At 35.1% G+C, this 23,272-nt stretch overlaps 1 protein-coding gene across 1 annotated transcript in view; it reads left to right on the forward strand.

Annotated features, from left to right (window-relative positions):
• The window catches only part of DOK6 (docking protein 6), a 261,432-nt gene that overhangs the window by 159,779 nt on the left and 78,381 nt on the right, over window positions 1-23,272 (forward strand). The window contains exon 5 of the mRNA XM_087757545.1: window positions 9,196-9,385. Within this exon, the coding sequence (XP_087613671.1) occupies window positions 9,196-9,385 (190 nt within the window). The remainder of the gene's footprint in view (window positions 1-9,195; window positions 9,386-23,272) is intronic.

The raw sequence follows: 23,272 nt of genomic DNA on the forward strand, positions 1-23,272 counted from the left end.
TTATTAAATTCCATGCCAAATAGCCCACGTAGAGTGACTTCATGTCTTCATTGCATTCACATTTTCCTGTCATGATGACTATGACCTTTCTGGTTCTGGAAACAATGGCCTCTGAGCAGAGGAATAAAACAGCAGCTGCTGTTCCACAGCCTTTAAAAGACAGTGATGAACATATCAACACTACTTTTGACTGCAAAACACATATTTGCTTTAAATTCATACCTGTCTTGAATAATGAAGTCAAGGTCATCTAAATGTTGTCAAATACAGGTGAAAAGGGCAATGACAGATGCTAGTCAGCACTAAGCCTGAGCTTGTAAGTCTTCATCTAAAGGCTATTTGGAACAGGACTTTAGATTAGACACATGCACAGGAAGGATGCTAGTGGATGGAATATGCAACAACAAAAGAAAATATGTGATTATCCTGTCATTTAATTCCTATTAATGAACATGAGGGCAACACAAAATGTGCTCATTTATTCATCCCTAAATTACATCTCTCAATGATTATTACTGTCTTGATGCTTTTTAAGATCCAATAGCTTTTAAGAAAGTAATAAAATAAGCTGCATCAATGTCATAAAATATCAAGCTAACTATCATTATAAACAAAATTACATAATTCAATTATAGAATGAATAGCACTATATTGATTATATTGTATTAATTTTGTAGAAGAGTCTAGACATCTCTGAACCGAATAACATAAAATATACAGAAATCTTCAAGAAATTTTGTTCAAAAATCAGACACGTTCAAGTGCAATTTAAAAGAAGTTCAAATGTTTGTGAAGTTGTTTGCCTGCTATGAGACACAGCATTTAATTTATAGTCTACTTAACAAAGGGAGAACTACTAATGTTCTAGGAAAATTGTTGTAGTGAAATTCCTCAAGCCCTTTCTGCAGTGAAGTCATGTACTGTCCAGCAGCTTTCATACCTCGATGGCAAATAACACATTTCATTTTGTTCTTGAAAGAGATCCAGTTACACACACATGACCTCCAGAAGACATAGATTAGTTCTGTTGTGTGAACTAGTCTTGATTCAATTGCCTTAGTCTAGAAATTAATTCCAGTGCTACCAACCAGCATATATGAACATAATTACCATCTTTATTGTTCTAAGTAAACAAATGAAAGGAAACAAAGTGGCAAAGCATGTATTTGTTGTACAAATCACATGAATAAGAATGTATGGAGGGTATCATTAGCCATATTCTTTTAAACCAAGTGGCTGGATACATATAATCCAATATCTGATGAGCACGCTCTGCTAAATAATTAGTTACAGTATCTCAGACAAGTAATTCTGATACCTATCCACTTCCTTCCCTCATCCCTTTGATGCACAACTCTGCATTTTAATAAGCATGTCTGAAATTCAAAGTTGTCTTGTTCAGAAGCAAATTCTCTTTTGGGGATCTTTTAGTCAACTTGGAAGAAGGGAAGAGTACAGAGATTCTTTCTGTTGGTATGAAATCTAACATTTTGTTCATTTAACTGTGCTGTAAGAACCTGCAGTTGCACTCAAATTTCTTTAGCAGATTCCTTCAATAAAATCAGTTGAGTGGAACCATGACTTCAGTTTATACTAGTCATCTTATTCTGCAAACTTCACAGTGTCATTCCACACATGACAGTTTCATGGAAAAGTGACTAATTTGTGGGTGGAATCATTTTGTGAGCTCTGATAAAAAATACAAATTTAAAATTTATTTTCTTGTACATTTTCCACATATTGTAGTTTTAAAGGCATACTATCAAAAATTGTAGTTCAAAAGATACCTAAAAGCCTCTCAAAAGTCTACTGAGCTTTTGTTGACCTGAAGCTGAAAGGTCCAAGTTAATTTTCCAATTTGAAATTTATGAAAAGTGACTATATGTATGAAATGGCTAAAATCTTGCTCATTGTGAAAATGGCAGTTGTGTCACTCTCAGGGTCATTTTATTTCTGTTGTGTTAAATAAAAACTGTACACTGGTATAGTACCTTTGAATGTCATTATTTCAAAACATATTGCAAGTATGTCGACTTCATAGAATTCCTCTTGAGTTAGTTAATGTATTAATATTTACTTGAAACAGAGATGTGAAATACAGTTTGTAAAACCTGTAATAGAATCATAAAGCCTCAGCATCTAGTTGCATGCAGGTTCTGTTGCCTGAACCGTACGAGGGCTTTCCTTCAGGTCACTAAAAAAAAAGATGTCTCTTAGTATCTGAGCAAGACCACAGATTGCATTGTCATAAAGACTACAGTGCCAATGTTTTTTAAGTTTTAGAAATATAATTGTTTTTACATTTTAAGGGTTAAAAACAATTGAATAATGGTGTTTTACTCTTGATATCTCCATGATATGACAGGGTGTTAATACCATTAATCCCAAAAGAACAAGTGTATTAACCATTAATCCCATCTCATTCCATTTTTTTTTCAAATGGTTACTTTGCCCTAAAGATTTTCTGAAATGTTTAAAATTTGATAAAGATACTTCCTTGCTCATAAAATAACTAGCCTAATAAGGGTTTTTTTTTTCATTAGCTGCTTTACGTTTTCGTAGCAATAATATTTTTAATACACTATGCTGTTCTTCATCTGTCCAACTACTTGCCTATTCCTGTCCTTAAAGGATATTTGCATGATGTATGTCATGTACTCGTAAGGGTATTCACTGAAGGGATCAGGTAAATTGGCTAGCTCTTGAAAAAACAGTACGTTTTCTGTTGTGTAGGTTTGTGTTTTGGTCCCTATGTGTGAGCACAGTAGCCAGTACCTTCAGTTTGCAATATTTCTAATAATTTTCTTGTTATTGTATATGCCCTGGGACCATAAAAATTGCTACGTGCTACTTATATTTTTTTATAACCAAGGACTCACATTTCAGAAAATACTTGGCAAGGAAAGTATGTGTGTTTTCTATGATATCTCTAATATCTCTTTTTCTTACATCTGAGCCTGTTTATCCTCTCGTTCTCACTCTTGTGGTTCTCCTGCAATGAGCTTTTGATTTCAGAAGGGAAGACACCTTATTCTCTGTGGCACGAATGCAACATTATGGTTTGCAAAACAGTCTGTTCCAAAGGCTGGCAAAATTGTTGTTTGGTGTGCAAATGTCATGGCTAAAAGGCCATACATTCATAAGGCATTTCTGTCATATGAAGATAAAAGTTTACTGTAATGCAGCAATCTGAAAGAGACGTTCTTTTATAGTTCTGAGTTGTTCAGTAAGTGCTAGTGAGATCTATTTTATTGTAGTTGCACTGTTGCTTGACCCTCCAGCACCAAGCAATTCTGCAGTGGCGATAGCTAAAAGAGCCAGACTATAGATCTGCACTGCTTATAGCAGAGACCTCTAGCTATTGTGTCTTGTACAAAGAACAGAGAAGACATCTAAGCAATTCTTGTGCAAAACACATCAGTAACAGAAAGCTTCTCACTGGATTTCATCTCTGTTATTACTTTCCAGAAGTATTACCGCAAGTCTTACTGTGTAAACTACACTGCGGAAAATGATCCTTAGGTGGTTTTCTTTTTACATTTAAGGCTCACAACTAATGGCTGCTTAGTTTGCAATGATACACAGATTCCAATAAAAGTGAAATTTGAAATGAAGCTTCTGTTACTCTCCAACCATTTTACCTTCTCTCTCCTGCAAATCTAAGTTATTTTTTTGTGTTCCTCAGCCCTAACAGCAACCCTGTTTCTGTTTAAATTTCTTTTCACACCAAACAGTCTCTTACTGTTTATGAATGTCCATTTAGATTATTTGATAAAGAATGAAAATATAGTATTAAATCAAAAGCAGTAAAGGCTACATGATCCTGTTCAGATAATGAATTTAGTATAATGGCAGTGGAGCTGTATATGCAATGATAAGACAAATAATAATACACCATTATAACTCCAGGAAAGAAAATCTGGACTCAGTTGGATCTAATAACACTGTTGACAAGTAGTCTTCTAAGCAATATCCTGTGATACTTACATACACATTTCATATTTTTAGGTTTCTCAAGCTGCTTCTAGGGAAAATTGTGAATGTAGAGTGCCATCTTCATTCGGAAGAATTGGAAACTTCCTTTCCAGCATGCATTTGGAAGCATTTGTAATACACCCCAAAACATAACAATAAAAACAAATCTATTTTTTAAATATTTTTACTTGCCTGGCTGTTGTCATATCTAGAATCTGTCTATGCTCATGATTTTTTTTCAAAATATCACTTTTTCCAATGTGTCAGTGTATTTTCATTCTTTATAAAAGGAATTAATTAAAAAGAGGTCATCCAAATGGACAGTATACAATGACAGACTTTATTTACTGTTAAAAAGAAACCAGAATATTCAAGACAGTATTGGTTAAAATAGCATTATGTGTAGACAGTGCCACTAAAGTCACTCTTTTAGAGCAGGTGCTTCCCTTTGGTGAAGACTCTATTCCTATCTATTTTGAATACTAAATAATAACACTAAAATAGCTGAATACTTGTACTAAATCATATTCTATTAAACTTTACTTGTAAAGCTGATGTAAACAGTGAAGAAAATAGGCAAATATAAAAATGCAAATTTTTAAACTGAAGAAAAGGCCTGATCCATCTTTTGCTGCTGTAGCTCATTTATTGTTAGGTGTCATGTCTGTGATGTCAATATGATGCTTTTCTATTATTTTACTGGTGCTTTAACTTTTTTTTTAGCTAATTATGAAGCTAATTTTGATTTTAGAAGCCTGGAAAAGTTTGAAAGATAATTGATTTTTTACTTTCACTCCCTGCCTAATATTTAAATTAATATCTCATAAAAATTACTTCCTTTGTAAAGTTTTTCCTCTTTTTCATAACATTTGGTTTAGGGCATTTTCAAGGGTCTCTAGAATCTCTGTTTGTGATTTACTTCGTAAAAGCATTCTGCATGTTTTTTATTCATTTTCTGTTATCCTTAATCCATTTTTATACTTAGAAATTTTTTACTTAAACATAGCCAGCTTTATTCAGATAATAAAGGTGTTTACAGTTTTAATGGCTGGGTAATCCAGTGAGATTTCAGATTCTTCTCTACCTTACTACTTATCAGTGAAAGAATTTAAAATTATTTATGGTAGCCTTTATATTTTCATTGAGATGTTAATAAAAATTTCTATACATTTTTAACAGAAGTAAACAGAATCATTATAAGCAAAGGAATAAAATTAATTTTGGAGCCTTTGTTCCTCACTGTGTAAAGTAGGAGAGAATCATTCTAATAGACCTGACATATGAATGAACACAAAATGCTATGACTTCAAGACTTAAAGCTCTTTCCTCCTGAAAATTAGCCACAGATGGTCAGCAGCAAAAGTTTCATAGATGGAGAAGGTATTTCTTCCAGATAAAACTGAATGTTTGATTTTAAAGCCTCTTCTTCTATAGACCCCACAAACCTGACTCCCTCCTTCCATAAGTAGTTTCTCCCTCTCATTAAAGCTGAAATGAAACAAAACAACTGGATTGCAAGATTGCAAGGTCATCTGGTCAGTTTTCCAACTGGGGTGATTTAGGCAAAGGAATCCAGTGATAAAATGACAGAACCAGGATCATCGGGCCTCACAGCCATTTTGCTTCCCCAGTACAGCTGGACTTTCAGCTGAAAGGCTGAGAGCATTTCAGAGTTGCTGCCAAGTCTACGTCTCAGTCAATATGCTCATTTTAACAAAGACTCTTGTGCTCCTGTGCTCTGGAAAACATTATTGAAGGTCATATATTCTTGCCAAAGCCCAATTGCTAAACACCTTTACATGCACAAAGTGTAAGATGAAGCATTGCTCTGCTTATTCAAGGATTGGGAAAGAGCAGTTACGTTGAACAGAGTGCAGTAATAAATGTAGCAATATATCAGCATTTTTTCTCATCCTGGCTCCCCCACTCCCTGAACTTTGCTCTCACCAGTTTTAGAGGAGGGAGGAGGATAGTGATCCTGAATGCTGAGCACCTGCTCAGTCTCAGCCTTGTCTTGTCCAAGAGGATAGCGGCTACTTGTTTGGTTTCTTCCATCACCCTATTTTCTGGGTCCCTCATTAACTTCTATTTACTTAATCTTACTACCCAATGAACTGTTATTATCTCATCCCACTCATATGCAGATGGTGACTGACCCACATAGAAGTTAAATATCCTATTCAATGACAGAATTGAGAATGACAGAATTCAGCTGGGATTTCCAAATCTAGCCTATGAATGTTTGTTCTTGCCTGGATGAGTTTAAGGGCAAAACTTACCTCTAAAAACTGAATGATTGTATTACCATTACCTAGATCTGTGTTCAAATATTTTCTGAAATGGAAAAATTGGACCCTGCGTTTTAATTCCTAAAATCATTTAATATATCCACACCTTTCCATGTCCTCAATTTCCCACTACTTGAAAGTAAGTTTTTGTTTCAGAAGCAAATATATCCATCCTCAATCTTCTCTAGCACATGTTTGTACACTTGCTTTTCTTTCCAATTTGAGTAAGTTCCAAGGGTGCTATGTTTTGCCCTGCAGCTGATGTTCAGTTTAATCAGACATACTTTCTTTAATCCATGACACCTCACCTTAGACACTGACCTCCCATGCAAAGTCAGCAAATGTCTCCTGACAGAGGATACCACGTCCTGAATACTCTTCATGCAATAATATCCTCAAACACTTCAGAGAAGTTGAGCATTTCACGAGTATCCTAGTAACTTAACAAGTATCCTAGTAAAACAAGTTGAAATATTCTGTGCCTTCAACACAGGAGTTTAATATTTACTTCAGAAAATAATTGCACCTTTCCATATTCTCTGCTGTCTGATGTTCTCTGTCAGGGAAGACAGGGAAAGGGAAAGATTTCCATTCTCATATAGTAGCCCCATTCCCTTGTAGACACATTGTGTGATTTCATGTAATGTAAAGGGGAAGCCGAGAGAACCAGCTGGTATGTCAGTCATCTGTATCTTTCTTTCAAATAGAGGAGGTAAGTAACAGGAAGTAACAGCAAGTAACAGCATGGCAATGCAAAACTGGAGTCTAATCTATTATAAAAACACACCTGCATAGCTCCTAGGCATTTTTGTATGACATCACGATGACATATGGATACTGAAAAAGGGCGCATATATATATATATATATATATATATAAATATAATTCCATTGCAAAGTATAAATTATCTTGTTCTCCACCATTCCCTTCCCAATACAGTCATTGACCCATACTCCCATGTAAGTATTTCCATTTACTTCAGTAGAGGTTAGGTTAGACCTGTGCCCAACACAATCCTCTGAGGGTCAGGGGAAATTCTTTGCAGTGATCTCGGCAGCACCTGCTAATCTATTTGTGCTGTGTGTCAGAAGACTTTTACAAAACATTAGGAATTTCACACTTGGGACCTTAGTCATAAAATGAAACTTTTAGGGCTAACACCCATTAGTGTGATTAATGAGAACTAGAGCCTGGGAGAAGAGTTTGAATGGCTATGAGACTGAATGAATCAATTGGGGAGTCATTAATAGGACAAAATTAAATTGACTGAAACAGAATAACATTGGGGATGACAAGTTTGCTTATAGCTATGCGGGATAGCAATTCTTACTGCTCACCCAGCAGTTCCCTACTTCCATTAATTCCTCAGCCAAACTTTTGCTACTTTATTCACACACACACATACACGTACTCACACACATGCTTCAAACATATTTTATATTAACTGATTTATTTGCAATATTTTCACTGATTTGTCAGAAAAGTATATATATATATAAAGTTTACAAAATTGAAACATAATGTCTGTGATATTGAATGTCAGACACAATGGGAAGCTGCATCTAATTTTAACTGTTATGATAAATTTCTCTCACTTTATTCCTCTTCTGACTACTTTCAATTCCTTCCTGATTTTTATGAGGACATAATGAGAAAATCCAGTGCAAATGGTGGATTAAAAATGTTCCACACCAAACTGTCATTCATTTATTAACCAATTGGAGAAAATTTTCTTATCAAGTGTCCCTTTAAAGTACATTTTCCCAGCACTATTTATTGAATGAGCATTGCTCATGTTCATACTTTAAATTGTTCTTTCTTTTTTTGTCAACACCCTTCAGTGTAGTAGCATTGACATTTTGCATTTCTATCATATTTCAAAAATGAAAGGAAATTGTGAAAGGAAGTTGTCAATCAGCTGCACATTATGCTATTAAGCCCTAAGATTTCACTGCCTTTAGAGTTAAAATACAGGCTAGCATTTGCAACTGTACAACCTGAAATTTAACTGGGTTTTTCATTCTTTGTAGAAGCAACTCATGGAAACATTAGTTATTCTTCAAAGAAAATTGCATTTTTATTTAAAATTCTCTTGCTATTACTGTGGTTTACTTCCTTCCATATGAGTTAGTGGTGTTTTACACCGCCTTGTTTTTTTCCTCTTTTCCTTTTTTTTTGAAGGATAGTTTTTGTGTTGCTTATTAAATCACATGCAATTCGGGCACTTCAGAAAATTGTTAATGCCCTTGACCTCTTATTGCAATGAGTGCACTCTGCAGTGGAAGTGCGGCTGATAGCAATTGATGTCATGACCATAATAATATATCGTGTTGAATCAGATTTTTCAAGAAAGCAACAGATAATTTAAAATGTTATTAATTTGACAAATAGTAATGAGTTTGGCAAATAAATACAAACTGAATAGAAAGAACATAATTATTAACAAGCTTCAATAAGTAAACCTGAGTTTGCAACTTCAAGGATGGTTTTTCTAAGGGGCAGTTATGCATGCGTGTTTTGCCAAGATACCTCTAGTTCTATTCTTTGAGAGAGAAGCCTCTGTCAGAGTTCAAGCCATTGCGAATTTTGATTTCCAAAGAGTCATGGACCTTAATGTAAGGATAAAGGACTTCAATTAAGTCGCTGGGGACATATGTCAAAGAGGACTATGAAGATCATCTGTGAAAGATGTTTCAGTCTGCTGTATTATTTGTAATGAAAATGATATTAAGAAGATTCTCCTCTTACTCCTCTCATGTACACTAGCAAGGCTTCTTTGACATCACTGGATCCTCATGTCCATTCAAGACTAGAAATTTGGCCTTTATTTCTGAACCATCAGAAACTAAAGACTTTATTTTTTTTCCCCAGTATAAAATCTTACTTTAACTGGTGATGCCTTATTCTGTGTTTTGTTTTTTTTTTTTCCCAGAACGATTCAATGTATATCTTATGCCTACACCAAATTTAGATATCTATGGGGAATGTACAATGCAGATCACACATGAAAACATCTATCTCTGGGACATCCACAATGCCAAGGTCAAGCTGGTCATGTGGCCTCTGAGCTCTTTGAGGAGATACGGACGTGACTCAACATGGTTCACATTTGAGTCTGGAAGGTAAGAGCTAAGGAGAAGCAGCAAGAAGAAATAAGCAGTGATTTTTGAGAAGCAGTCTGATATGTTAGATTAGCCTCTTATTATAAAGACAGACAGAATACATGGCCTCTCTACAGACTTCCGTTTGTTGAATATTATTTTTCAATATATTCAACCCAGTGTTCAAAATAAATGTTAATATATCTTATATTTAAAATGAGCTTAAGCTTCCTCTGACTTTTATTTAACTGCAGTTGAATTGTTATTCTTAAGTCTCACTGTGCTTAAACACTAGTGTGGTATAATTTGAGTACTTTTGAAGTAGAAGAAATTAATTCTGGATCATGGAAAAGGCTCATCACACAGTATGAATGGAATAACTTCCATTTATGGTAGATATTACTCTTTTTGGATGTTCCTGATGACTGATTGCCACCCTATAGTTGCAAGCAGAAGTACAGAGAACATTGTGAACCCATAAAAGGCTAACTCTTTTTTCTGCCTGCAGTTTCAATCCTCATTGCCATTTCCATCCTCAGATCAGTTTTAAATGTCCATGGAGCTCTGTTTTGCCTCTCTTTCATATCTTGTTAATGCATTTCGTATCTCGCCATTAGGTCCACTGCCTTTTCTGCATTTCTGCACAGAAATAATTCTGCATTTATCTCTGTCTTTGGTGATGTTTTGTCTTGTATTTTATGGTTCTAGGCTTTTCTAAGTTTGTCATACTTCCTTATGCGGAGCCTGAGTTTTATGAAGGAACCTATGAAATTGCAGGTGTCTCTACACTCTTGGGTTAGCCACACTGCCTTGTTAAAAATCTTTATATGCATTTCGATGTGTACTTATTCAATATCATTAACAGGTATTCACAAAAGTACAGTTGGTGATCACAAACAAAAACATGGATCAAAGAGACCCTACAGCCTAAGGAAGTAATGACCAAAATTCCTCTGCAGTTTCTTATAGATGCGAGTTACCACTTAACTTGTAAGTTTGTATATCCAGACTGATGTCACCAGAGCATGTTAGTGCTCAGCTGTTCTTCTGTGGTGACTTCACCATTAAAAATCATGAAGACATCACTACTTCTTTTTATTTAATATTGTTTCGTGAAAAATTAGCAACAGCTGACCCATGTTTCAATTTAATTTCAACGATTAAGCTGTGGGGCTTATTCAAATATACAATTTTAGCAAGAATAATTTGCTAAATCATTCCTTCCCCTAGGCCTCAAACTACCTCATGTGAAACTAGTTCAAGCAACATACCTTCGTAATACCAGAAAGTGAATAAAATACCAAAAACAATGCCTAAAACCAACCAAGCAAGCAAACAAACAAAGAAACAAAAACCCTAGGATTTAGCTTTATCCCATTCTTTGTGAATAACCCACTCATCTGACTCTTTGGCTAAATTTGTATTTGCAAGCATGCATTTTATTAAAGGGGAAGGGGTTATTTTTGCATAAAAAGGCAGTGATTGAAGACTTACTAATATTTGCTTATTCAGAGTAGTATATCTGTCTCTGAGTAGATCCACTTTTTTTAATTGATTCTGAAGGAAACGATCTTTGGAAATGGGAATAGTTGTTAACTAAAATTAAGCTGCTAAAACTAATTCAGATTAATCACCTGAATCTGATTTCTTATACATGCCGCAAGATATAGGTTTGTCATTCTTTACAGTGTTTTAATTATGAAAAAAGTCATTCTATATCATAGTGACATTCTTTTTTTTTACAAGATAGTTCCTTTCTGTGCTGCTCTATTTTTACCTATGGCACATCAGTACTAACAAACTACGTATAGTGATTGCATCTATTCAAGTAAAATGTGAGCTTTATCTCTGCGTTTTCAAGCCTCCTACAGTATTTTAATTCCATACTAGTATCTGAATATCGTCTTCCCCTACAATCCATGGACCACGCAACCTGATGAAAAGTGGATTGTTTTCCTGTGTTTTATTATTATGAGCTAGCTCTGCCTTTATCTGTCATGCTTTATTGTCTTTGATCTGATTCCTCCCTTTTGCTTTCTTGGGAGTTCTTTATCCAGCTGATTTGGAAATGCATAAAGATTAGATTTAGACTGACAGAAAAACGTAGAGGTAAAAAATAGGACTAGAGAAAAGCTGGTATCATCAATAACATCTGAAGACTATATAGGGCAACATTAATGTTCATTTTAAAATCTATTGTTGATTTCTTTGGGGTTTTATTTTTCTTTTTTAATCAGCATCTTTCTCATCTTTCTGAACATGATTTTCTTTGTCCCTTTATCTGCTAGTACCTTAATACAGTAAATTCCTGATGCATGCTGTCTTATCAGAAGTGAAGTGCTCATCCATGTTTTATGAGTATATTATGCAGCAAAAGTGTTGTTGCTTTAATTTTTCCCTAAGGCTTAAATATTAAATGTAGACAATTGCTTTAAAGGAAATATTTTTAAATAGGTTCTTATTTTTTACTGAGTTTTAGCAGCTATGCAGTATACGTGTATATGATTTGCATGAACATTAAGAGCTCAGTTTTACATGTTTATTATCCATCCTCAGTTTTGGTATCACTTTGAGAAAATAAATCCCTCCCACTAAAATAAATGGACGTATTCACAAAGAGATACTATGATAAATAAATAGACCAAAATTAAGCTTTCAGACAATTAAATTTATCTTTTAAGGAATATATTGCTTTGCATTTAAATTGAATATGGAATTGGATGTGTAAAACTAAACTGTTCTCTTGTGTGATGAAATATAATAACTATACAATTTGGAAGATGTCTAAAATATGGGAGGACTGAACACAGATTCTTTTAAACTGCCAGATTTTTCTGTTTTGCTTTGCACTGAATTGGAGTTTGTAAATATGTATCTTTGCACTACCTGTGAAGTTAGACCCATCCTTATTTTTCATTATTTAGTGAACCAATGAAAGTAAATATTTCTTGTGCAGTGATTTGTGTTCTTCCCTCTCCAAACTCTGCTGAGACTTGGGGGAAGAAGTAAGTTTTGTGTGGCTTAGTTCGGTGCTGGTTGGAGAGATTCTCATTATTTAAAGTACCTGATTAGGGCTAATCTCATGCAATCTATCCATTGATCAGAAAATAGTAATTCACGACTCTATTAGGCACTACAATAGCTTTGTACTGATTAATTCTGTGCATCTAACACAGTGAATGGATCCTACCATAATTCAAAGCACCTGAGGTAGGAGCCTAGCATTTACTTTTCCAAGAGCTAGGCTTTCCACCTGACCAACTTCAGATTGGCTTGGGGAGTTTTAATGTTGAATCATCAATGAGTCAACAGGATTTCCTTAATTTATGGACATGTATAATGTGTTCGGACATCTCATTCTCATTATTTTGGGTATTGGATGTGTTGGAGACACTGTGCCTAGGAATGCAGTTGATCTGCATGAGTGCACTTATTTCTTTTTAAACTTTTGGAACTGCTGCTCCACGTACGTGAGCATTAGTCCCTGACTGTCTCTGATTTTAAGCCCCTGAAATGGGAAGTGTGCTCCTCATGGAACTGCCCTCCTAACTGTCCAGAAGAAGGTACTGTAAATTTGCACTGGATTGCATTACTTACATGCAATCCAAGAAGCATGCCAGAAAAGTAGTAAAACAGGTACGGATAAAATATCTCATAGCCCAAATCAGGTGTGAAGATACTGTTTTCAGACTCCTGCCAAAGTTACAGGGTTCATTTTGCTGATGTTGTAAACCAAACAATCCATAACAAAGGCATAAGCAATGTTTAAAATTCATTCTCTGGAAACTGCAAAGGGCAGTTGTCCCAGCTTTTCTTTTAGCAAAACAAGCTGGCTGAGGCACCTTTTTAGGAGCATAAAAGGAGACTCCTAAGAATTCAGAATTGGTTTTCATCTCTTAGGGTGAGGCACTAAGAACAATAAACACATATCAACTCTTTATTCCTTTTGAAATGTTCTTTCTTTTGTTTTACTGCAATTCTGCCATTTCATTAAACAATATTTTCTATGTATGGAAGCTGTCTAGTCAAGTCTATTAAGTACTGGCCAGAAGTATCAAAAAAAAAAAAAAAAAGCCAAAGTCAAGCTGAAGTCAAGTTAAACACAGCGAGAAAATACAATAAGGGGATGGGCTGTAGAAGTCCCAGCCAAACTTTGTCAACTACTGTAAGTTTCCAGCTGAGTAGAGAGATGAAAGCAGTAGGTTTGTTCCTAGAGTTTTGAGAACAGAAGGAACCACAAATCCATGACACAATCCTTTTCCTGAAATATTTTCTTCTATTTTGTACACAAGACATTGAAATTTAAACAATGTCAAGTATTTCCAAGTTTATTCATGCTGTGCATTCAGAGAGACCCATTGAACCACACTAAACTATTCCTTCTTTATTTGCCTTTGATTTTGTTTTTTCGTTCATCAGAGAAAATCTAATGAAATGTGGTATTCTCTGTCACTTCTAAGATCTGGAATCTGTTTCTTTGGTTGAGAAAAATATTAAGCTGAAGCACTGCAGAGTGGTAACAGGAGAATTTTTCAGGTTTTTTTTTTTCCCTTTATGCAACCCAAGACTGACATACTCATTTCCTCAGTGGTAGAAACACAGATGCTAGGGTTATCTGAAGCAGAAGGTTCAGTGTTTGCTTCAGGCACTACATCTGACTGAAATCTTTCATTTGTCTGTGAGTCCTCTTTGATGATTTTTGGTGTTAATGTGAAATGTACTAGTCAATTAACCCCTAAAGTTAAGTTACAGGAAAAATACTCTTTTTCCCTTATGTGGGGAGAGGCCCCTTATGTATGTGCCTCATGAGACAGTTGTTCTGGGACTTCATACACTGATGTACATATCAACTCAATTCTATACCTCCCTGAACAGAAACCTTCAATTCCTGATTGCTGGTGGATTATCTAAATTGTGGATTAATTTTATCATAGGTTTATCATAAAATTATAAATCATATATTATAAATCATTATAAATCATAAGCCTCTCATAGAATTTGTAAGTCACTTTGGGTTGAGCAGCAGTATGAGCACTCATGTGCAGCTGCAATAAATAGATTTATCGTTTCACATAAACATTAGCTCAGAGCTCTCAGTATCCCACACTTAATAGTTAAGTCTGTTAGGATCTTCTTCTTTTACACCTTTGTAATATTTTCAAAAAATGTAATTACCATGATGTGAGTTTTCTGTGCCTGTTTTATTTGTTTTCTCACTGCCTCTTCACTTCTTTCTCATATTCTTTCCCCAAGTGGTATGTATTGTTAACATCTGAAAATAACTTTAAAAAAGAAACAGGAATCTTTTGTATGTACCCTCCCCTTGTTTTTTTCAGTAATCACATTGCTCTAATTTTAGGAAAAGTGGCATTTTTACCACTGAAAAGGTTTAATAATTTCCTGGTATTTAGCAGTGCCAAGGTTATAGTGTAATATGTTGTAATTGTAGTTCCATTCCTACTTTTTTCCATTCCAACTTAATTCCAACTCTCAATTTGCCTTCTGCCAAATTCTTGACCTAGAATAAGTTCTGTGTTAGTCATCTGATTCACTTAAACCCTACTTAAAAAGGAGTTGTGTGTTTAACTCATCTACAGGATTCTTACTCTGGTTTTGATAGTGGTACCTAATCTAAGAACTCTTTTACTAGCAGAAACTAATATAGCTCATTGTAAGTGATTTATAAAGTGTTCATTGCATTTTCTCTCTGCCAAGACTCCTCTCAGACCACTCTAGCTTTGGTAAGTCAGAGTGAGTTCCACCAAAACTCACATAACAATGAAATTCTCCACAGTATAGCTGACTATGGCAAACAGAAAGAAGAAGGGATTATAGACAAGGTTCTTTATCCTAAATTTCTATTGTACCTTCTAAAGTGCTCTGCTTTTTTTTAATCCCTGTTTTGAAAATTCAGCCATGATATACATACCTACAAAAGATTTTCTCCAACTGGCAAGGAATGCCTGAGCCATTCCACTTTGCTGTGAAAGCTCTAATTTTGATGAGAAAAACAATGGCATCTCAAAAAAGACAATACATTGAAAGAATAAAGTTACCTTCATTAAGCTGTAATTTTATTTCAAATAGATTGAGAAGTCAGTGACTCCTATGACAGAGCAGCAAGCTCCACAGGTGAAGTTGTGTAGCATAGTAATGAAAAAAATTATAAATACTAAATTGATAGGAATGAGCACATCAATAATTCATTAATTCACCATTGCCTAACCAGTAAATTTCCTTAAGAATTTGTACTGAATGAAACATATATAGTTAAAAAAACAGTCACCTAAAGTTTGTCCAGTTAACAGAAAAGTCATAATCTCTGTATCATCTATAGAAGTGGCTCATATTTGCATATTTTACAACCCCGAGGGTGCAGCATGAGTTTTCAGCTGATCACTGGATATCCAATATCATTGGTATAATTCATATGTTCCAAAGCTTTTTAATGAAATCACTAAGAATTGTATTGGTTTGCCTAATGTATTAGCAGACATTTTTTCCTTCTGATGATCCTGAGGTAACATGAACTGCACCTTTCAGTTGAAGTGCACAATTTGCCTTCTCCCTTCATAACACGGTTGTATGTCATAAGCAAAATAGGGTTTGTTTTAAAATACTTTGAGACCAGTAACCATTTTGCTTTCAGATGGCTTTACATCCATGCTTGAGCCCAGAAGATTTGTTATTTACTTACCATATTCTAGTTGTCCCTTTTCCACACATATGCTTTGCTGTAAGCATGCATTGTTGGATTAATATTCCTGGTGCTGAATATGACTAACAAGGTTATTGCTGTGTAATGTATGAGCAGAGAAGCAGCAGACAAAATAATTCATACATTCTTAATCACATTAGGACTCACTACTCTACATTTTAACCTTTCAATTCCACAGTGAGCAATAGCAATAATTAATCTCATATGGCAGTTCTGAATAACTTGAGATGCCCAGGAGCAAGTCCTTTTCTCTCTAAGAGTCATAATGACATTTAACCTTCTACCTCAAAATACAGGAGGACTGAAACATCTCAGATTTGAAAAGTAAAAAAAAAAAAATTAACAGCCCCCTTTAAAAAAAAATCAAGAGCAAAACTGAGAAACTCATGTATACAAAATAATAATAAAATAAAAGAAATAAAATAAATAAATAAATAAAATAATAAACTTCATCATGCTCTGCATTTTTTATATAGATTTCATTTACAGTAAGTGTCAGGGTGTCTATTTTAGCAGTGAAATACTGTTGCATCTCTCTCCTACCAAGCCTGTTCGCATAAGCTGATGAAAAATGCTGAAAGTGGGTACTTAATTATCTATACAGACAGTAGGAGAGTGTTAAACACTTCACTAAGGGCAATCCAGAGGCCACGTTTTGTACAAAGAGCCATCTAGCCAGCAAGAATGCTAAGCACAAATAAATACTCTTTTTCTCCAAATCTCATGAATTGGGAGAAATATCAAATATCAAATATCAAATATCATGGATTGAGGAAGGGGTTTGAAATATCCTCTATGCTGTGGCTGTGTACTGTGCAAACATAGAAGGAAGCAATCAAAATGCAAAGGCTGGAATTTGCACAACAAAAGAGCCTTGTTCATGAATATGTAGGAACCTGTGCAAACCCAGCTTGCACATACACACACAGAGCATTGCAGAAGCATAAAGGGGCACAGTTTAAAACTTTTGTGGGCTTCATTTGTTGTCAGGAACTGTGGTTCCTCAGCTTCAGGTGACACATAGGTTTATTCTAAAGATCATTGTAGTGTCTGAACAGTTGTCTCTTGTATGTCACATGTGAAAAACTGCAATGGAAGTTTTATTTTTCTCTCAGTCTTGGGACTTGATTATACTGGAATCAAGTAGAGTATAACATGACTGCCGGTCACTACTTGTGAGCTGAGAAAGCTGCTTTAGCAGGGTGGTCTTAGAAGGTTTACCTAATATCTCCCTAATTCCCCCTGTTCTCTAAGATAGTCTTAATTCATTGTTCTCACAAATAATAAACTCACTTATAAAATACCTATTGGCATCTTTTTGTTTAACTTTACCAAGAAGTAGCTTTTCTGGAGGATGAGGGTACCCGGTAACGTCTTTGCTTCAAAAAGAGATCAATAGAGTGGTTTTGGCCTTTACTGTCAGTCAAAGATGTATAGCAGTTCCAGAACTACTTCTATATTCTGGATATAGTAATAATGTGAGAGCAGAAACTCTAGTGTGGAAATTTTCATGATGATTCCTTTTTTCAGTAGCTGTATTCTGGCTTTTCATTAGTAAGCTGAATGCCATTACCAACAGAGCTTTATGTATGTATATTATATGTACACATTTCCAAACATACTTATATATGTGATCTCAGAGTACCCAGGACTGTGTTGGAATATGTGAGTAACTGTGGAGGTTACTGACTTCTTAATTTCTTTTTCTATTGCTGTAGTTTTTTACAAATTTTGTTTGCAAAAATCAATCAATAATCATGAAGTTGATGAATATTTTAATCCATTAAGTTAATTAATTAATTATTAATTTTATGAATTATGTCATTAATTAGACAAACAAATTCTGCTCTTCTGTAAAAAGCTATAGGTAAACAAAACCAAGACAATAATATTGAAAGTAAATTAATAGGGAGTTTGCATTCATTTGCTTTTTGTGTTAGAATGATTTTTTTTTTTTAATTTTATGTCCATACAAACCAGAGAATACCTAGGATATTTTGGTTCAAACCTTTTAAACATGCTGAAATACTCTGATATAGCTTCTTCACCACTTCTCAACAGCTACACCTTTAATGGAATCCAAGCTAATTTCTTTGAATATTTGCTACTAAGACAAATAAACACACACACACACACACTGTTTAAAGGCACATATAATATAAAATGTGTTCTTCCCAAAATAGGTATATAACTAAATAGGAAGACCTGAAAGAACTATCAAATTGACCATTCATGAATAATTACTTTAATTTTTTAGATGGTGTTGTTATATGCTCATTGAATACAAATCCATGTGATGAATTTCAGGTTTTGTTTTCACAACATGTTCTGCTAAGGAGAAAACAAGCCTAAGAACTGAAAACCATGTCACAGCCCTCCTAGCATTATCATACATTATGCCCCCCTCAAATATTTTACTGCAACTAAGTGTCCCCTCACTCTAATTTAAATTAACTAAAGAACTATCAAAATACTGTCACATAGGGGAGATGGAGAGCACTTTACAGGCAGTGCCTGCTCAGAAGCACTCTAGAAAAGTCAGGCTATTTTTGAGGTGTGCTTGACTGGTACTGCAGGCTCCTTTAATCTTCTACTTATTTATAAGGTACCAAAGGAAGGTTTGTCCCTTAACCCCTGTTAGAGGAAATGCTATTAGCTACTGTGTCCCTCCTAATAGCACTTCTTTGCTATCATGGTAAGTTATTACTATTATTGCACTATTAATAATGCTGTGCTCTGTGGTGTGTGATTTATTTCTCCTGTGAGTAGTCATTTGTCATATATTTTCTAAAAAGCTTCCATCTTATTAGAAAGAGGGGAGGGAGAGGCAGCATCTAATGGAATCCCTCAATCTCAGCGGCTCTAAACATCATTTGATCTTTCTGACTTTTTGCAATAAAACTCAGTACAGTGCTATAATTCACCAGGATGCTTCATGTACTTGATTATCCTGTCAGTGGCCAAAAAGTCAAATATAAAATTGCACTCACATGACTTACTTGAGCCAGTGCAACAAAGCAGAGTTTCACATTTTAAAGATTTTTTTTTTCATTCTTTGTCCAACTTGGAAAATATCCCTCCTTTAAAATGATACTGTAAATGATCCCTGAACACTTTTTGAAAACAACATTTTTGGATGAATGACAGGAGAGATTTTATTTTCCTGAAATGTGTGCTATTATGGCTGAAATTTCATTAAGTTGACTACAAAAGTAAATAAAAATTATCATCACTTATTGCAAAACTGCATTTATTAGTATGCAGTATTTAAAAACTCAAAAAAATTGAATCTGACCATAAGGATCATTTACTGTCAGGAAAGGAATTGAAGGGCAGAAAATTTTATAGTCTAGGTGATGATTCAGTGGCAAACCCTGAAGTTCTTTCAGATGATGACTGAGGGTGCCAAACCTTTATTTAATGAAAGAACACGTTGGATCATCTATATTTCTAGTGACTTAATTATCTAAGAGTACTGTCATTGCCACCAGAGAATAAAGAGTGACAGCAGCGATATAAACCAACAATAGTCTGGAGAGAACCCAGGCATGTGTGTTAAAGCTGTTTTGCACACACGTTGGACAGCAAGTGGACCAGCTTGCTGGGACTAAAAGAAACTCAAGGGATTGATGAAAATAGAAGGGAAAGTTTGGGACAGGGGGGGAGGCAGAATTGGCTAAGCACATGGAAAAGGAGGAGATAGGAATGTGGTGATGAAATACACGGGCCGGTAAGACAAAAATAGATAGGAAGGGACTACTAAGGAAAAGCAAAAGGTGGCTGGTTTTCTCATGGAACACTGTAGCAGCTTTTGGAATATGTGTGGCATTTTAGGAACAACATCTAATCAGAAAGTATGGAAGATCCAAGCAAAAAGTAGCAAGAAGAGGTTGGCCAGGATAAGTGCTTGTCATTGGCAGGTGTTGAAACCACCATATCAAATATTTCATTTCACAGGTACTTTGCCTTTTTATGGGAGACTTCTTTAAGCCCTGTTGGACCAATTTCTCAGAAAGAAAAAAAAAAAAATATGATTTAGGTCTCAACCTTAGAAACACAAATGAAATGGAGGACAGCCAAGAAAAAAGTGTTCAGTGCATGTGGAAGTAGTGTCAAATAGCTCGTAAAAAAGACCATCAGAGAAATTAGAGCAGAAATAGTAATACACAGAAATAGAAATATATATTAGCATTTATCTTGAGACTAATATTCTGTCTATGATATGAAAGATACCTATAATATGAATGTTCCAGAGTGAGAAAGTGGGGAAATACTCCAAAAGACTATTTAAATGTTACCTAGGATATCAAAATCATTTTAATGGCATACATGAAATAGCCGCAAACGTGCCCAAGCTATTATGTGTAAATGTCCAGGGAAGGCATGGTCACCTTTTGCTGCATAAGAACTATGAATATCCATTATATATCATTCTGTCTATAAGGGATTTGTACCCTTCCTCTTCTGCCACCTATAGTGCTTCCTTTTTGGATAGCTATATATAAATGTTCGATGAAGCCAGTAGGTATTGCATCTATAGTTTATGGATTTTTTAAACCTAGCATACAGAATCATGGACAGAAGCGATTGACACATTCCAGTGTTCAGAGCAGTTCCATGGCTGCTATAGATTTCCTATAAAAATATTACTAAGGCAGTATAGAACAGTAGAAGCCTAAACTCTGAAATACTGAACTAGATGAGCAAGCTCCAGTGTAAGAGTAGCTTGTTAGTGTTTTTTTCACAACAAAGGACAATTGCTTTTTTCATTTTGCTTTCTAACAATGCCCCAAGTTCCCTGGGAAGAGAGCAGGCATGCTGTACTTAAAAATTTTATGCATTAGAGAAGACGCACTTCATACTTTTACATTCCACTATCCCAAATATGTTTTGCAGTCTTTGCTTTTCCTGTCTTCTGCTGAACTTGTCAAGGTGCATTTCTTGTCAATTAGTAGCATCTTGTGTTATGCAGAAAACTGGTCTGAAGGAATATTTACCAAGAATAGATAGTTGCACATACGTAAAATGGCAATTCTTACTTAAACCTTTTTTGTTTTAAGCAAAATCCTCACTAAAGACAGCATAAGATGGGTCTTTATCCAGTACAGCACCAGTAGTTTCACACAGGACTCATAGTAGATATTCAGCTCAAAGAACCTAATCAACATAACTGATTGCTGTTAATAAAAGGTAGAAATACACGTTTACCAAAACATCAGAAAATGGCTAGCCACTGCAACCCATGAAGTTTTAGAAAGAAGATATTTCTTGGAAAATATGTGGGAAGCCCAAATACGTAACTATAAACTGTAAATACTGCTTTCTGCTTATTTTTCATCCTTTTGCATGCTTTTCCTGTCTTTTTTCTGCATGATTTGATACATGTGATTCTTTGTGATGATTTTCTTTTGCAGGACTGTCTTTTTTTGTTTCTTTGTTTTTACACTGCTTTTATCCACTTGTACCTTTTCCTACCCACTTAGTTGTGTAATTGAAAGGAGTGTCTTTTTTTATGTAACATAATTTTACAAAAAATATTTTCTCAAGCCCTTATCAAGCTGCTACTTACCTGAACACAAACTATAATTGACTTTAGCTATCAGGCTAATGAGAAATCCTTACAGAGTTTTCCCACTGCTGGAAGCACTAACACAAGGATATCATATACGCAATAAAAGTTGGAGTCAGAGATGCCAGGTGAATGCAGTGCAAGTTGTTTGATCCATAATAGAATTGCTGCTGTTTGCAATTGAGAGAATAGGGAAAATCTGTTCTACTTCAGTTCTGCCTGGCTTATACCAAAGAGGAAAAGTTAAAGCAAGTGGGAAGGAAGTCATGTTTCCTCTCTAAATTAAATACCACGTGTAGAAAATTGGTGGAAGTTCAATGAATGTTTTATACTTGTGGTGGGGGCTGTACATTTTCTGTAATTATTTTTTGATGTTATGTTGTTACTGCACATCCAGTTTACCACCGAAGGCATTATTTGACCACTTGTGTCTGTATGCATGTTTAGTTAAAGTTCTAGACAGAAACATGGCCTTCAGCTAAAATCTTGAGTTCTTATTGTCAGCACCTGAGAAATATATCTCTTTTTTTAAAAAAAACAAATCCCTGCCTTGTCTCCTCCCTGGTGCTTTTGTCTGTCCCAGGGGTTGCTGCTGTGGCAGGCTGCTCCCAAACTGGAGTTGACAACCTGCCAGTTTTGAGATGAGTGTTGATGAGTCCTTGGATATCATTAGCATATGTTAATTACTCATTAGTGTATGTACACAGCATAGTGAGTGTCTCTGAACAAACCCTGTGTGCCCATAATAGTTGCATATGACTTTCTGAAAATTCCTCTGTGGCCACAATGGTCAAAGCAGTAGCTTTCATACCCTGAAGATGGAGAGTGACATTGAAAAAAGAGAGCAGTGTTTAAATCCCCGTCACAATAAAATCATAGTGTACTGAAAGTTTCAGAGAGTGGCTGACCACAAATGCTTTAAGTGGCCCAAACTGTTATTGATGGTGCATTTAAAAGGGGAGGGGACAGGAGGCACACTTGAAATGCCTTGTTTTGAAGTAGTCAAAACTCAAAAACCTCAGCACAGTGCTCAGTGTGTTCTCTTCATCATTCCTTTGCACTTTGTTGTCCCACTTTTGAAATGAGAGAATGCAGAATTAATTTTCCATAAACTGGGAAAACTGATGTTTTGAATACACATTATAATTAAGTGTGACTAATTTGCTTTTTTTTCCTGGTTCTATGGTTCTAAACCTGGCTCCGTATTAGTTCCTTAATAGTTTTTACTTCTATTGTCTTGATATTATTCATCCATCAAAAAATGTTAATTGCATTAGTTCATTCCTGTTCAGCCCTCCAGAAATTTTCTCTCCCCTCCTTCAGTGGATATACTGTGATCAAAATGCTGGGCATACCTGTTTCCCATGCTTGCCATCAAAATAAAAAGGAGAATAATGACACAAACACAATATCTGTCTGCATCATGGAAGGTGCCATGTGTTTTCAATAGCATTCAATACAGAGATGAGAGGTTATTGAGGCATTATAGAACAAATCCTCTTGTAGATCATTTCAAATGTGGTCCTATGTTAAATTCTGAATATCATATTTGTTGGTATGTGCAGATGCAAAACTAGCTTTTATTAATTCTTTTTAGTTTAACTTTTAGGTTGAGCATGAT

The sequence above is a fragment of the Nipponia nippon genome, unplaced genomic scaffold, assembly GCF_047370975.1.
Source record: "Nipponia nippon isolate SJK-2023a ecotype South Korea unplaced genomic scaffold, ASM4737097v1 scaffold_1, whole genome shotgun sequence".
Lineage (NCBI taxonomy): Eukaryota > Metazoa > Chordata > Aves > Pelecaniformes > Threskiornithidae > Nipponia > Nipponia nippon.